Source organism: Schistocerca piceifrons, chromosome 2, assembly GCF_021461385.2.
Source record: "Schistocerca piceifrons isolate TAMUIC-IGC-003096 chromosome 2, iqSchPice1.1, whole genome shotgun sequence".
Taxonomy (NCBI): domain Eukaryota; kingdom Metazoa; phylum Arthropoda; class Insecta; order Orthoptera; family Acrididae; genus Schistocerca; species Schistocerca piceifrons.
In genome coordinates this window covers 988,134,579-988,150,336 of record NC_060139.1, presented here as the reverse complement: position 1 = coordinate 988,150,336, position 15,758 = coordinate 988,134,579, and the positions used below count along the sequence as shown (strand labels likewise).

Genomic DNA, 15,758 nt, shown 5'->3' with positions numbered 1-15,758 from the left:
AAGAAAGCAGATATGAAAATTACCGAACTATCAGTTTAATAAGTCACAGCTGCAAAATATTAACGCAGATTCGTTACAGACGAATGGAAAAACTGGTAGACGCCGACATCGGGGAAGATCAGTTTGGATTCCGTAGAAAACTGGAACAAGTGAGGCAATACTGACCTTACAACTTATCTTAGAAAATAGATTAAGGAAAGGCAAACCTACGTTCCTAGCATTTGTAGACTTAGAGAAAGCTTTTGACAATGTTGACTGGAATACTCTCTTTCAAAATCTTAAGTTGGCAGGGATAAAATACAGGAAGCGAAAGGCTATTTACAACTTGTACAGAAACCAGATGGCAGTTATAAGAGTCGAGGGGCACGAAAGGGAAGCAGTGGTTGGGAAGGGAGTGAGACATGGTTGTAGCCTCTCCCCGATGTTATTCAATCTGTATATTGAGCAAGCAGTGAAGGAAACAAAAGAAAAATTCGGAGTAGGTATTAAAATCCATGGAGAAGAAATAAAAACTTTGAGGTTCGCCGATGACATTGTAATTCTGTCAGAGACAGCAAAGGACTTGGAAGAGCAGTTGAACGGAATGGACAGTGTCTTGAAAGGAGGATATAAGATGAACATCAACAAAATCAAAACGAGGATAATGGAATGTAGTCGAATTAAGTCAGGTGATGCTGAGGGAATTAGATTAGGAAATGAGACACTTAAAGTAGTAAAGGAGTTTTGCTGTTTGGGGAGCAAAATAACTGATGATAGTCGAAGTAGAGAAGATATAAAATGCAGACTGGCAATGGCAAGGAAAGCGTTTCTGAAGAAGAGAAATTTGTTAACACCGAGTATAGATTTAAGTGTCAGGAAATTGTTTCTGAAAGTATTTGTATGGAGTGTAGCCATGTATGGAAGTGAAACATGGACGATAAATAGTTTGGACAAGAAGAGAATAGAAGCTTTCGAAATGTGGTGCTACAGAAGAATGCTGAAGATTAGATGTGTAGATCACATAACTAGTGATGAGGTATTGAATAGAATTGGGGAAGAGAGGCGTTTGTGGCACAACTTGACAAGAAGAAGTGATCGGTTGGTAGAACATGTTCTGAGGCTTCAAGGAATCACCAATTTAGTATTGGTGGGCAGCGTGGAGGGTAAAAATCGTAGAGGGAGACCAAGAGGTGAATACACTAAATAGATTCAGAAGGATGTTGGTTGCAGTAGGTTCTGGGAGATGAAGAAGCTTGCACAGGATAGAGTGGCATGGAGAGCTGCATCAAACCAGTCTCAGGACTGAACACCAACACAACAACATGTATGGATGAAAAAAAAGGAAGATTACAGGTACGTTTGCTCAGTACAGAATGATTTTCCAAAACTAAATATGTTCAGTTGAATACATAATTATTTGGAAAGGGTTAGACTGAAATTTTCAGTAAGTACCCGTACAGCCCGTTTTCTATTGCGCGGCCATGCATTGGTACGGCGATATCCTCAGGCAAAAATATAGTTCATACAGCGTAATTTAATTTTTTGCTTTCTGACAGCTGTCTCAACACCAAACATCCACGGAATGCTGGACAGGAGGGTGGAATTGGTTCATTGGCCTTGCGAATGAATCTGAATACTCACCAGTGTGGTTGTTGTTGGTGATGTTGAAGCGGAACGGTGTGTTGCGTTCGTCGTAGAAAGTCCCGGTGAGAGGAGGTATATCAGCTGTCACCGCCCTGTTGATATAAGGATCATTAATCCATCCGCCCTTGGTCCCGATCGCTATGGGGCTTTGGGTATATCCTTCGTCACACATAAACCAACAACTCCACTCGCGCTCCTCTGTGGACAAAGACAAGACGTGCATACGTGCGTATTAGTCCACAAATAAAGGACAAGAACGTTAATGGTTCAAATGGCTCTGAGCACTATGGGACTTAACATCTGAGGTCATCAGTCCCCTGGACTTAGAACCACTTAAACCTAACTAACCTACGGACATCACTCACATCCATGCCCGACGCAGCATTCGAACCTGCGACCGTAGCGGTCGCGCGGTTCCAGAATGAAGCGCCTAGAACCGCTCGGCACCAACGGCCGGCCAAGGACGTTAATGAAAGAGCTTCAACATAGCACCCTCACTTTTACGATTCACTTGTAGTGCGTTTTATTATCAGAACACTTGGAAGATGCAACAGATCTACTAAAGAGACTGCTACACTATGCTTGTCCATCCTGCTTTGGAGTACTGCCGCGCGGTGTGGGATCATTGCCAGACAGGATTAATCAAGAACGTCGAGAAAGTTCAAAGAAGGGCATCATGTTTTGTGTTATCAAGAGCTGTAGGAAAGAGTGTCACGGAAATGATGCAAGATTTGGGGCGGACATTATTAAAACGAAGGCGTTTCTCGTTGCGGAGGGATCTTCCCACGGGATTTCAGTAACCAATTTTCTTCTACGATTGTGAAAATATTTTATTGACGCTGACCTACATAAGGAGGAACGACCATCATAGTAAAATAAGGGGAATCAGAGCTCTCATGGAAAGATGTAAGTGTTCGTTTTCTCCGCGCGCTATTCGAATTGTGGAGATGATTTGATGAAACCTCTGCCAGACACTTAAGTGTGGTTTGTAGAGTATCCTTGTAGATGTAGATGTAGCTAGCTGCAAAACACAAGGGATTTTCATATAACTGTGTGTTGAAAAACTATTATGCTATTAAATGAAATGATAAAATCGTCAATGGGACTTAGCGATGTCATTACTGTTAGTAATGTAAAAAATTTTCTTTCGTAATCACATGGTATTTTTATGAACGTACTAGCGAACCCGGCAATGCTACGTAATTGCTAAACATGTATGGGAACTGCAGCTATCCGAAATTTCTTGCCCCCCCTCCCTCTCTCAACCAGTCTTTCATCCCCTCTCTCCGTACATGTCCTCCCCCCCATCTTTCTGTGCATAACTTTATGCCCCCCCGCTCTTTCTGTCAATGTCCACCTTCCTCCACGGTGTAAAAATCAGAAGTAAATCTGCCAAAACCTTTTCGAAATTTATGGTAACAGCTGTTCCCTTTCTGCATTACCTATAAGTTTATATATAAAAAAAGTATATAGCCTATCTCCATACCAATATTCATTAGAGTATCATGTCAAAACTGGAAGTAAATCGGTCAAGAATATTTCGAGATTTTCCGTAACAACATTTTCCCCTTCATACGTTACAACTATCAAACAAATTTTTTGTGTTATGAATACATGTGACAGCAACACTGTCAGACTTAACGCAATTGTGTTTTTATTCTCTTTTTTCATACCAAGAACACCATCAGCATCCGCAATTACGAACAGAAAGAGAAAATCAACCATATCGGTCAACCAGGTCTCAAGTGGTGATCTTTCACAATTGATTTTGATTCTCGGCTTTGATTTTGATTCCAAACATCGTCTTTCATACAAACCTTGTCCGACAATTCCGAACGCAATAAAGACAAAACTTAACCAAATTTGACGAACCGTTCCTAACTGATATTTCATACATGCGGCAGTCGTTAATTTCCGATTTTTCTGTTGAATTTTCCAAAACTTTTCTCTCATACAAATCACTAACGAATACAATAAAAACAGGAACAAATCGGTCAAACCGTTCTCAGCTGACGATCTTTCATACATGCGGCAACAGATTTTTATAAACATAAATTAAAAAAGTTTTGCATTACACCGGTTCCCAGAACTATAGAAGACAGACGTTGACTGTGGATATTGTATTACAAAGTCCCTTTGACTGTTCAGAGATGTCACTAAACACGCCCAAAGATGTAAATAATCATGCATGAGCAGCGCCTATTAGACGGAGGGTGTTCGACAGCCAGTCAGTTCCAGTCATCCTACCAGGAAGGAGGTACACGACTGGTGTTGTTTGTAGTTCTTACCTTGCGCCACGAAGGGCTCTCAACGAGGGAAGTGTCCAGGTGTCTCGGAGTGAACCAAAGCGATGTTGTTCGGACATCAGGAGATGCAGAGAGACAGGAACTGTAGATGACATGCTTCGCCCAGGCCACCAAGTGCTATTACTGTAGTGGATGACCGCTACATAGGGATTATGGCTCGGAGGAACCCTGACAGCAACGCCACCATGTTGAATAATGCTTTTCGTGCAGCCACAGGACGTCGCGTTACTACTCAGACTGTGCGCAATAGACTGCGTGATACGAAACTTCACTCCCGATCTCCATGGCGAGGTCCATCTTTGCAAACACGACACCATGCAGCGCGGTACAGATGGGCCCAACAACTTGTCGAATGGACCGCTCAGGGCTGCCATCACGTTCTCTTCACCGATGAGTGTCTCATATGCCTTCAACCGGAGAACCGTAGGAGACGTGTTTGGAGGCAACCCGGTCAGGCTGAACGCCTTAGACACACTGTCCAGGGAGTGCAGCAAAGTGGAGGTTCCCTGCTGTTTTGGGGTGGCGTTATGTGGGGTCGACGTACGCCGCTGGTGGTCATGGAAGGCGCTGTAACGACTGTACGAAACGTGAATTCCATCTTCCGACCGATAGTGCAACCATATCGGCAGCATATTGGCGAGGTATTCGTCTTCATGGACGAAAATTCGCGCCCCCATCGTGCACGTCCTGTGAATGACTTCCTTCAGGATAACGTCATCGTTCAACTATAGTGACCAGCATGTTCTCCAAACCCTATCGAACATACGTGGGATGGATTGAAAAGGACTGTTTATGGACGACGTGACCCACCAACCACACTGAGGGCTCTGTGCCGAATCGCCGGTGAGGAGTGGGACAATCTGGAGCACCAGCGCCTTGATGAACATGTGGATAGTATGCCACGACGAATACAGGCATGCATCAATTCAAGAGGACGTGCTACTGAGTATTAGAGATACCGTTGCGTGCAGCAATCTGGAGCACCACCTCTGAAGGTCACGCTGTATGGTGGTACAACATGCAATGTGTCCGGACCGTTCGCCGGATAGTTACGTTATTTAAGGAAACAGGAAGTGTTCAGCCACATATGAAACGTCAACCACGACCTGCAATAAATGATAATGCCCAAGTAGGTGTTTTAGCTGCTGTCGCGGCTAATCCGTACATCAGTAGCAGACAAACTGCGCGAGAATTGGGAATCTCAAAAACGTCGGTGTTGAGAATGCTACATCAACATCGATTGCACCCGTACCATATTTCTATGCACCAGGAATTGCATGGCGACGACTTTGAACGTCGTGTACAGTTCTGCCACTGGGCACAAGAGAAATTACGGGACGATGACAGATTTTTTTGCACGCGTTCTATTTAGCGACGAAGCTTCATTCACCACGTAAACCGGCATAAAATGCACTATTGGGCAACGGAAAATCCACAATGGCTGCGACAAGTGGAACATCAGCGACCTTGGCCGTTTAATGTATGGTGCGGCATTATGGGAGGAAGGATAATTGGCCCCCATTTTATCGATGGCAATCTAAATGGTGCAATTTATGCTGATTTCCTACGTAATGTTCTACCGATGGTACAACAAGATGTTTCACTGCATGGCAGAATGGCGATTTACTTCCAGCATGATGGATGTCCGGCACATAGCTCGCGTGCGGTGGAAGCGGTATTGAATAGCATATTTCATGACAGGTGGATTGGTCGTCAAAGCGCCATACCATAGCCCGCACGTTCACCGGATCTGACGTCCCCGGATTTCTTTCTGTGGGGAAAGTTGAAGGATAATTGCTATCGTGATCCACCGACAACGCCTGACAACATGCGTCAGCGCATTGTCAAATCATGTGCGAACATTACGGAAGGCGAACTACTCGCTGTTGAGAGTAATGTCGTTACACGTATTGCCAAATGCGTTGAGGTTGACGGACATCATTTTGAGCATTTATTGCATTAATGTGGTATTTACAGGTAATCACGCTGTAACAGCATGCGTTCTCAGAAATGATAAGTTCACAAAGGTACATGTATCACATTGTAACAACCGAAATAAAATGTTTAAACGTACCTACGTTCTGTATTTTAATTTAAAAAACCTACCTGTTACCAACTGTTGGTCTAAAATTGTGAGCCATGTGTTTGTGACTGTTACAGTGCCATCTATCGCAAAGCGAAAAAAGTGGTCCAACTAAAACATTCATATTTCTTTACGTACTACACGAATATGTAATTAAAAGTGGGGGTTCTTTTTTTTAAAAAAAACGCAGTTGATATCCATTTGAGCTATGGCAGCACCATCTAGCGGGTCAACCATAGCGCCATCTGGTTTCCCCCTTCAAGCTAGACAAGTTTCGATCTTTGTAGTTTTTTCGTTTGACGCTTATTTCGTGAGACATTTGGCACGGTCACGATCAATGTACCACCCTGTGTAGATGACCGCCTTCAGTGCCGTATGAAACGTCGTCATGTCTGGAAAGAGGGCACAAACAGAGAGAAGGTAGGTGAGGGGTGAGAATGCCGTGAAATAAACGAAGAGTTTCAATGAAGTATTAAACACAAGTGAACAACTAACATTCCGAAAATGTACATCACACTGCTTATATAAAATGCTTGTCTACAAGTAGCACCTTTATGTGGTCTGCAGTGTTAGACTTCACACTGACATTCTATTGCTCAGGTTTATTGCTTTGTTATTCTCACAATTAGTCGTAATCGAGGCAACTACGAGCAGCAGACGTGAAAGTGGAGGAAAGGAAGGTGTTGTATCTGATGGTTTATCTGTAACGGATATGAATATTACTGAAGATACTCCCTAAAGGATTCATTCTGGTGGTGTACGCGGAACAGCAACACACGTAAGGAGAGAACAAGGGGGTCAGATATTTTCCCCTAGAGGTGGGTGTGACAAGTGCGCCGGGAGAATCAGTACTCGACAGTACTTCCTTGGAATGTCAGTTATCCGAACTGTCATGCTTTGTAATTAACACTCAGGGTTGGAATTTCTTGTCTCAAATAATCTCAGTACCGGCTAACCCTGCCTCTCATCCATCGAGTGCTCACAGTAATGCTGCAGAACATGCGATGAAATGTCATTTTGGCACAAACGCGGGTAATGAGTTCAAACTAATAAAGCACTAGTGGAAAGTGTTGAGCAACCGAAGGAAAGTATTAACCACCGGAGCGAAGACATGCAGGCGATGTAACGCAATCGGGATGGGAACAATAAAAGGCCTCAAAATAGTCACACGAAGCTCAGGGGAGATTTAGCAGACAGCTGAGAATTGAGACAACAGTAGGAAGATGGTGCAAAGGAATGTCGAGAGACGGTGAGACGATGATCAGAAAGAATCGAGAATGTGAAGGATGAACTTACCGCTCACTTTCAAAGCCAGATCCGACAGCTCATACAAGTGTTGAAGAGTGGTTCCAATTTTAATAAAATTCGTGACAAGACTGACCCAAGGAAACGGGAAATTTCGAAATAACGTCATTTCCATGAATAAATTCATAAAACTAGTAATTTATTAACGAAAGTGAATGTATTCAGTATGCCATTATTCAGTATGTCTTTACAATCAAAATGTCCAAAAGTGTCTCTTTAGTTTTTAAAGATGACATCGGAAAGATGTGCTCCCATTCGGCGTTCACACTCTAACAGCCTGTTATGAAAACTCTGGAACGCGCGGTGTAGCAAATCTTGGGGAATGGCAGTGATTTCGTTTTCAATGTTCTCCTTCAGTTCATGGATTGTTGCAGGACGTGTACGGTACACCTTGCCTTTAAGATGTCCCCACAGGAAGAAGTCGCACACACTAAGATCAGGGGATCTCGCAGGCCATGCAATGTCACCGTTACGTGAAATAATGCGTCTTCCAAACAATTGACGAACTGCTGCCCTCGATTGTCGATCAGTGTGTGACGTGGCTCCGTCCTGCTGAAACCACATGTTTTCGACGTTCAGATTAAGCTCGTACAGTCTCGGTGTAGAGAATGTTTGAAGCATTTCAACATATCGAGCGGATGTTACTGTCACTGCACTACCATCCTCACGTTCAAAAAAATAAGGGCCGATAACACCATGACATGATACAGCACACCATATTGTGACCTTGGCGCTATGTAGTGGTCGCTGGTGAAACTCACAAAGATTGTCCTGTGCCCAATAACGAAAATTATGTTTGTTCACGATCCGTTCAGGTGGAAACGGGCTTCGTCTGATATCCGTAAGTTACCAAGGAAATTCGCGTCCTCGTTGATTTTAGCCAATATCTGGCTACTAAACTCCATACGTGACGCTGGGTCTGGTTCATGTAAGTGTTGCACAATCTGCAACTTATAGGGACGGAAGTCTAATTCGTGCAGTATTCTTTGTAAGCTTCATCGCTTAATCCCTAGCGAAGATGCATGCTGTCGAACGGAGCAGCGAGGACTTCTCTCGATTGCAGCTCTAGCAGCTGCAATGTTCTCTGGGGTACGTGCCGTTGGAATGCCACATGGAGGTTTCTTTTTCAAGGCAGATCCTGTTTCTTCAAAATTACGCACCCACGTTGTAATCGCATGCGCAGATGGGACACGTCCGTGACGTCCAAGCTGGTAATGCTGTCGAAATGTTCTCTGTGCGGCAGTCGCACTATCACCATTTTTGTAAAACGCTCTCACAGCTACTGCACGTTCCACACCAATCCAATTCTCCATGATTACTAAATGGCAATGCGTTCACATCAATTGTGCAAAGTTTCGAACATCTGCCGGCGCTACAGTGCTGCCAACTGTAACGTTCAACATTTCCCGTTCCCCTGAGCCACCCTATATATACAGGGTGAGTCACCTAACGTTACCGCTGGATATATTTCGTAAACCACATCAAATACTGACGAATCGATTCCACAGACCGAACGTGAGGAGAATGGCTAGTGTAATTGGTTAATACAAACCACAAAAAATGCACGAAATTATGTTTTTTAACACAAACCTACGTTTTTTTAAATGGAACCCCGTTAGTTTTGCTAGCACATATGAACATATAAACAAATACGAATTCAGTGCCGTTTGTTGCATTGTTAAATGTTAATTACATCCGGAGATATTGTAACCTAAAGTTGACGCTTGAGTACCACTCCTCCGCTGTTCGATCGTGTGTATCGTAGAGCACGGAATTACGTAGGGATCCAAAGGGAACGGTGATGGACCTTAGGTACAGAAGTGACTGGAACAGCACATTACGTCCACGTGCTAACACCTTTTTATTGATCTTTTTCACTGACGCACATGTACATTACCACGAGGGGTGAGGTACACGTACACACGTGGTTTCCGTTTTCAATTACGGAGTGGACTAGAGTATGTCCCGACATGTCAGGCCAATAGATGTTCAATGTTGTGGCCATCATTTGCTGCACACAATTGCAATCTCTGGCGTAATGAATGTCGTACAAGCCGCAGTACATCTGGTGTAATGTCGCCGCAGGCTGCCACAATACATTGTTTCATATCCTCTGGGGTTGTAGGCACATCACGGTACACATTCTCCTGTAACGTACCCCACAGAAACAAGTCCAGAGGTGTAAGATCAGGAGAACGGGCTGGCCAATTTATGCGTCGTCCACGTCCTATAAACGCCCGTCGAACGTGTACCTCACCCCTCATGGTAATGTACATGTGCGTCAGTGAAAAAGACCAATAAAAAGGTGTTAGCATGTGGACGTAATGTGCTGTTCCAGTCTCTTCTGTACCTAAGGTGCATCACCGTTCCCTTTGGATCCCTACGTAACTCGGTGCTCTACGATACACACGATCGAACAGCGGAGGAGTGGTACTCAAGTGTCAACTTTAGGTTACAATATCTCCGGATGTAATTAACATTTTACAATGCAACAAACGCCACTGATTACGTATTTGTTTATACGTTCAGATGTGCTAACAAAACTAACGGAGTTCCATTTAAAAAAAACGTAGGTTTGTGTTAAAAAACATACTTCCGTGCATTTTTTTATGGTTTGTATTAACCAATTACACTAGCCCCTCTCCTCACGTTCTGTCTGTGGAATCGATTCGTCAGTATTTGATGTGGTTTACGAAATATATCCAGCGGTAATGTTAGGTGACTCACCCTGTAGAGAGAGAGAGAGAGAGAGAGAGAGAGAGGGGGGGGGGGGGGGGGGAGAGCAAACTCTGAAGAGGGAGGAGGTTGATACGAAGAAAAGAGAGTACACTCGAGCTTGACATGTCTGAAGAAGAGACAAGACAAACGTAAGGAGGGACTTTCTGAACAAATAAGTCAGAATACGTTAGCTGGTATCGGGGTAGCATATTTGACTAACATTCAAAACGTCACGGATCGTGCGTTCGAACCCACCCACCTCTTAAATTTCAACTATATATCATCAGCAATTGCAGCCGAAGATTTCGGGCCTTGCTCAGCAAAAGTGACAGGATACAAATTTCAGAATATCTCAGCAGTTAGCATCAAACATTCGGTGATGAGGACGAAGATGCGGAGAAAAAATGGAACAAGTTCAAAGGCATCGTTCAATATGCTCTAAACAAGTCTGATCCAGGTAAGGTTTTAAGGGATGGGAAAGACCCACCATGGTTTAATAGCCGTGTTAGAAAAGCGCTACGTAAACGATCTCAGATTCAAGAGAAGTAAAACTCTAGCTCACCAACAAAAGCTGAAAGAAGCGAAAATGAGCGTAAGGAGAGCAATGAGAGAAGCATTCAGTGATTTTGAAAGTAAGACGTTGTCAACCGATCTCAGTAAAAACCGTTAAGAGATTCTAGCCGTATGTAAAATCATTAAGCGAGTCAAAATCGTCTATTCGTTCTCTTAGCGACCACACGGGCACCGAAACGTAAGATAACAGAATGTCGAAATGCTGAATTCGGCCTTCTGAAGTTGTTTCACCGCGGAGATCATAACACTGTCGCTCATTTCAATCGTCGTACGAACGTCGAAATGGCAGATATTGAGATAACAGATCGCGAAATTAAAAAGCAGCCACAATCGCTTGGTAGTGCAATGGCTTCATGACCAGATGAGATATCTATAAGATTCTGTAAAAGAACTTGCTCCCCATCTAGCAGTAATTTATCGTAGATGGCTTGAGCAACGAAAGGTACCTAACGACTGGAAAAAAGCGCAGGTCATTTCTGTTTTAAAAAGGCCATAAGACAGATCCACACAATTATACACCTATACCGTTGACGTCAATCTGTTAGAATTATGGAACATGTTTTATGTTAAAAAATTGTGACTTTTTGGGAAATGTACATCTCCTCTATAAAAATCGACATGGATTTCGCAAACAGAGATCCTTCGAATCTCAACTCGCTCTGTTCCTCCATGAGAATCACAGCGCAGTGGACAACGGCGCTCAAGTTGATGTCGTCGACACCGCCTAGCATTGCCGTTTCATGAAAAAATACTAGCTTACGGAGTACCGGAGCAGACTTGCGATTGGATTAAAGACTTTCTTGCAGATAGAACTCAACACGTCGCTCTTAACGGAACAAAATACACAGGTGTAAGAGTAATATCCGGAGCACGACAGGGAAGTGTGGTAGGACCGTTGCTGTTTACAATAGATATAAATGATCTAGTAGAAAGCGTCGGATACTCTTTAAGGGTATTCGCAGATGATGCAGTTGTCTATACCGAAGTAGCAACGCCAGAAGATAGTAAGAATTTGCAGGACGACGTGCAGAGAATTGATGAATGGTGCAGGCTCTGGCAGTTAAACGCGAACGAAAATAAATGTAACATTTTGCGCATACGTAGGAAAAGAAATCCACTGCTGTACAGATACACTATTGATGACAAACAGTTGGAGACAGCGTCTGCCGCAAAATATCTAGGCGTAACTACCTAGAGCGACCTTAAGTGGAATGACCGCATAACACAGATAGTGCGAAAAGCAGATACCGGACTCAGATTCGTCAGAAGAATCTGAAGGAAATGAAACTCGTCCACGAAAGGAGTGGCTTATAAGGCGTTTGTTCGCCCGATTCTTGAGCATTGTTCGTCTATCTTGGATCCCTATCGAGTAGGACTGATAGAGAAGATAGAGAAGATCCAATGAAGAGCGGCGCGTTTCGTCACTGGGATCGTTTAGCTGGCGAGAGAGCGTTACGGAGATACTAAACAAACTCTGCTGGCAGACGTTACAAGAGAAGCGTTGTCCATCACGGAGAGATTTACTATCGAAATTTCGGGACAGAAATTTTCATGAGCAGTCGGACTATATATTACTTCCCTCCACTTGACCACGAGGAGAAAATTCGAGAAATAAGAGCCAATACAGATGCTAACCGACTAATCGCGAGTTGAACAGGGTTGGAGGGATCAGATAGTGGTACCGAAAGTACCCTCAGCCACACACCATTAGGAGGCTTGCGGAGTATTATGTAGATGTAGATAAAGAAGTCACACTCGTTCCGTCAACGGCATTGTCAGAGAGGGTGGAGGTGCGGACATAGGCTTAAAGCACTCCCCTGCGCTCAGGGTGAGAAATTGCCCCAGACAGCCGAAGTGTTTAGGAGTTATCAACGGTATGAGGATGCAGAAGGCAATGGAAATCAAATGGTATCCGCATAACACCTGGTCTCTAACTGAAAAAGTGTCATGATCTCTCCATTGGCCAAAAAGTCTGGGTTAGTCCCCACTCCGGATCTCCGGGATGCGACTGCGAAGGTCTAAGTGACCATGAGAAAAAGATGGAGTAAGCAACGAAGGGATGACATTCTAAGAGTCAGAACGTGAAATGTCAGAAGTTTTAACGTAATGGGAAAGCTAGAAAATCCGAAAAGGTAAATGCTAAGGCTCGATTGGGATGTGGTGGGGGTCAGTTAAATGAGATGGAAAGAAGACGAGGAGCTCACGTCAGGCAAATACAGGGTAATATCAACAGCATCAGAAAATGGTATAAGGCTTAACATTAGGATTCACTATGAATAAGAAAGTAGGGCAGAGAGTGTGTTACTGTGAACAGTTCAGTGATAGGGTTGTTGTCATCAGAACTGACAGCAAACCAACACCGACAACAGTAGTTCAGTATACATGCCGACGTCGCAAGCAGACGATGAAGAATATGAGGATATTGGACGGGTAATTCAGTACGTAGATATTGTAATCTAATAGTCTTGGGGTATTGGAGTGCGATTGTAGGAGGAGAAGTAGAAGAAAGAGTTACTTGAGCGTATGGACTTGGTAGCAGGAATGAGACAGGAGAAAGGCTAACTGAGTTCTGCAATATATTTCAGCTAATAACATCGAATAATCTGTTCAAGAATCGCAAGAGGAAGAGGCATACTTGGAAAAGGGCGGGAGATATGGGAAGCTTGCAGATCGATTACATTATGGTCAGGTAGAGAGATTCCGAAATCAGATATTGGATTATAAGGCATACCCAGGAGCAGACAAGGAACCAGAACACAATTTACTAATGATGAAGAGTAGGCTGAAGTTTAAAGGAATCGTGTGGAAGAATTTGCGTGGAAGGAAGAGAGATACTGCAGTGCTGGGGAAAGATGATATGGGCTTGAAGTTCTCTGAGGATGAAGTTCTCTGAGGATGTGGGTACTGCGATAGTGAATGTCACGGTAGACAGTTCAACTGATTTTATGTGGAGATCACGGATGTTATACTGTAAGACATAGGTACAAGGAAGGTAATTATGAAGAAATCTTAGGTATTAGAAGACATACTTTAATTGATCGACGAAAGGAGGAAGTGCAAAAATGTTCAGAGAAAGACAGGAATACAGCAATGTAAATCCCTTAGGAATGAAATAAATAGCAAATGCAGGGCAGCCAAGGCGAAACGGGTGCATGAAAGATGTGAAGAAATGGAAAAAGAAATGATCGTCGGAAGACCTGACTCAACATACAGAAATGCCAAAAGAACCTCCTGTGAAATTAAAAGCAAGGGTGGTAGCATTAAGAGTGTGGTGGAATTTGCATTGTTAAACGCAGAGCGAGTTAAGAGCAGATAGGTGGAAAAAGTACATTGAAGGTCTCAGTGAGGGAGATGAACTGTCTGTGATGTGTTGGAGGAAGAAACTTGAGTCGGTTAGGAAGACAGGGGATATCTAGAAGACCTTAGATCAAAGACAGCAGAAAGTACAGATAACAGTCCAACGGCATTTCTAAAATCACTGGGGAAAACCAAAGGACTATTCAAGTTGCTGTGTAGATTCGATGACACTGGCGACATACCATCAGACTTTCGGAGAAATATCTTCCTGAACAGTCTACTGAGCTACTCATTATCACAGTATCTATAGCCTCAGAAAATTATAAGCGTCTCTCTTCATTCCTTAGTACTTCCGTATCCCGCTTCTTTGCCCATTGATTTTTCCTGATCAGCCTGCTCTTCATGATCACCAAAATGTGATCTGACAACCCAGCATCTGGTTTCGGTACCTCTGTCTGACAATGACGTAATCAAACTGAAATCTTCCCGTACCTTCTCCTCTTCTGATTCTTGAACAGAGTATTCGCTAGCAGCATCTGAAATTTATTGCAGAACTCAATTAGTCTTCCTTCTCTCTTATTTTTAGTACCAAGCTCATTTTCTGCCCTAACCCTTTCTTCTACTATTCCTCTACAACTGCATTCCAATACTCCATGACTATTAAATGTTCCTCCTTTACGTACTGAATTACCTGTTCAATATCCTTATATATTTTCTCTATGTCTTCTTCCTGTGATGTCGGAACTTAACGCTGAACTGTTGTTGTCGGTGTTGGTTTGCTGTCGTTTCTGTTGAGAACAGCCGTATCACAGAACAGTTCACAGTAACTCACTCTCGCGACTACTCCGGATTCTCTTGCCATGGGAGGTGTCATCATGACACTTCCTCAATTACAGGCCACATGTCCTGTGAATACACGTCATATACCTTTAACGCAGTGATTTCCATAGCCTTTTGCATCATTATTTAATTGAGCAGAGCTGATTCTTCCTCCTTTTAGAGGCAAGGGCAAGACCTCTGAACCTCTGTCCGCTCTTCTGCCCTCTTTGGCAAGGCTGTTGGCAGAATGAGTATGATTTCTTATGCTGAAAGACTTTAGCCGCCACTGCTGATGATTTTTATTCAGAATTTAAGTACTAGCCTGGTTGAACCCGATACCGAGGACATTTTGATTAGTAACCAATGATGCTACCACTATAACGTGATATCGCTAACCTCCACCCAAGAAATCACAGTAACGAACCAAGTCGGCGAAAATTATGGCCGCAGCTGGGCACATGAAACATGTCGTAATCTCTGGGACTATCCCACAATAGATCCGAATTCAGAACTGGGAACAGGGGCTGGAATTGTCAAAATCAAGATGGTATAATAGCGAGTGTAGTGTGCGTAGGTTCAGACAGATCCGACACGAACAGAGAAGATGTGTGCCACTGAGGTTAGGTACACAGATCCTAGAAGTAAAAATGGTACAGACATTCTCCTGTAGAAATGATAAACAACACCAGCTGAACTTGATTTGACAAATAGGGGAGAAGGGAGCGGACTTTTTTTTTTAGCGATAACTTCGTGAAGATACAAGAGACGTTGTTTTGGAGAAGAATGAAGCCAGCAAAACTTTTGTGGATCACCTTGTGAGTATTACTACCAACGATAAAGTAATTCCGTTGGGCATTCTCATTATTGCAAATGCTGATTCAGTGATCAGTGACACTGCATTTCGTAGATATGAACAAGAGATAGCATGAGCAGTCCTCCCATTACAGAGAACGAATATGAAAGGAACGATTATGGGGAAGAGTGCTGTATTTCATGTATTAAGAGCATACATTAGCAGTGAATTTTTTCATCCT

The 15,758-nt window shown here is 43.3% G+C and overlaps 1 protein-coding gene across 1 annotated transcript in view; it reads right to left on the bottom strand.

Annotated features, from left to right (window-relative positions):
• Positions 1–15,758, bottom strand: part of LOC124776042 (carbonic anhydrase 1-like) — a 142,452-nt gene that overhangs the window by 66,420 nt on the left and 60,274 nt on the right. Inside the window, exon 4 of the mRNA XM_047250882.1 lies at positions 1,621–1,821. Within this exon, the coding sequence (XP_047106838.1) occupies positions 1,621–1,795 (175 nt within the window). The 5' untranslated portion in view covers positions 1,796–1,821. The remainder of the gene's footprint in view (positions 1–1,620; positions 1,822–15,758) is intronic.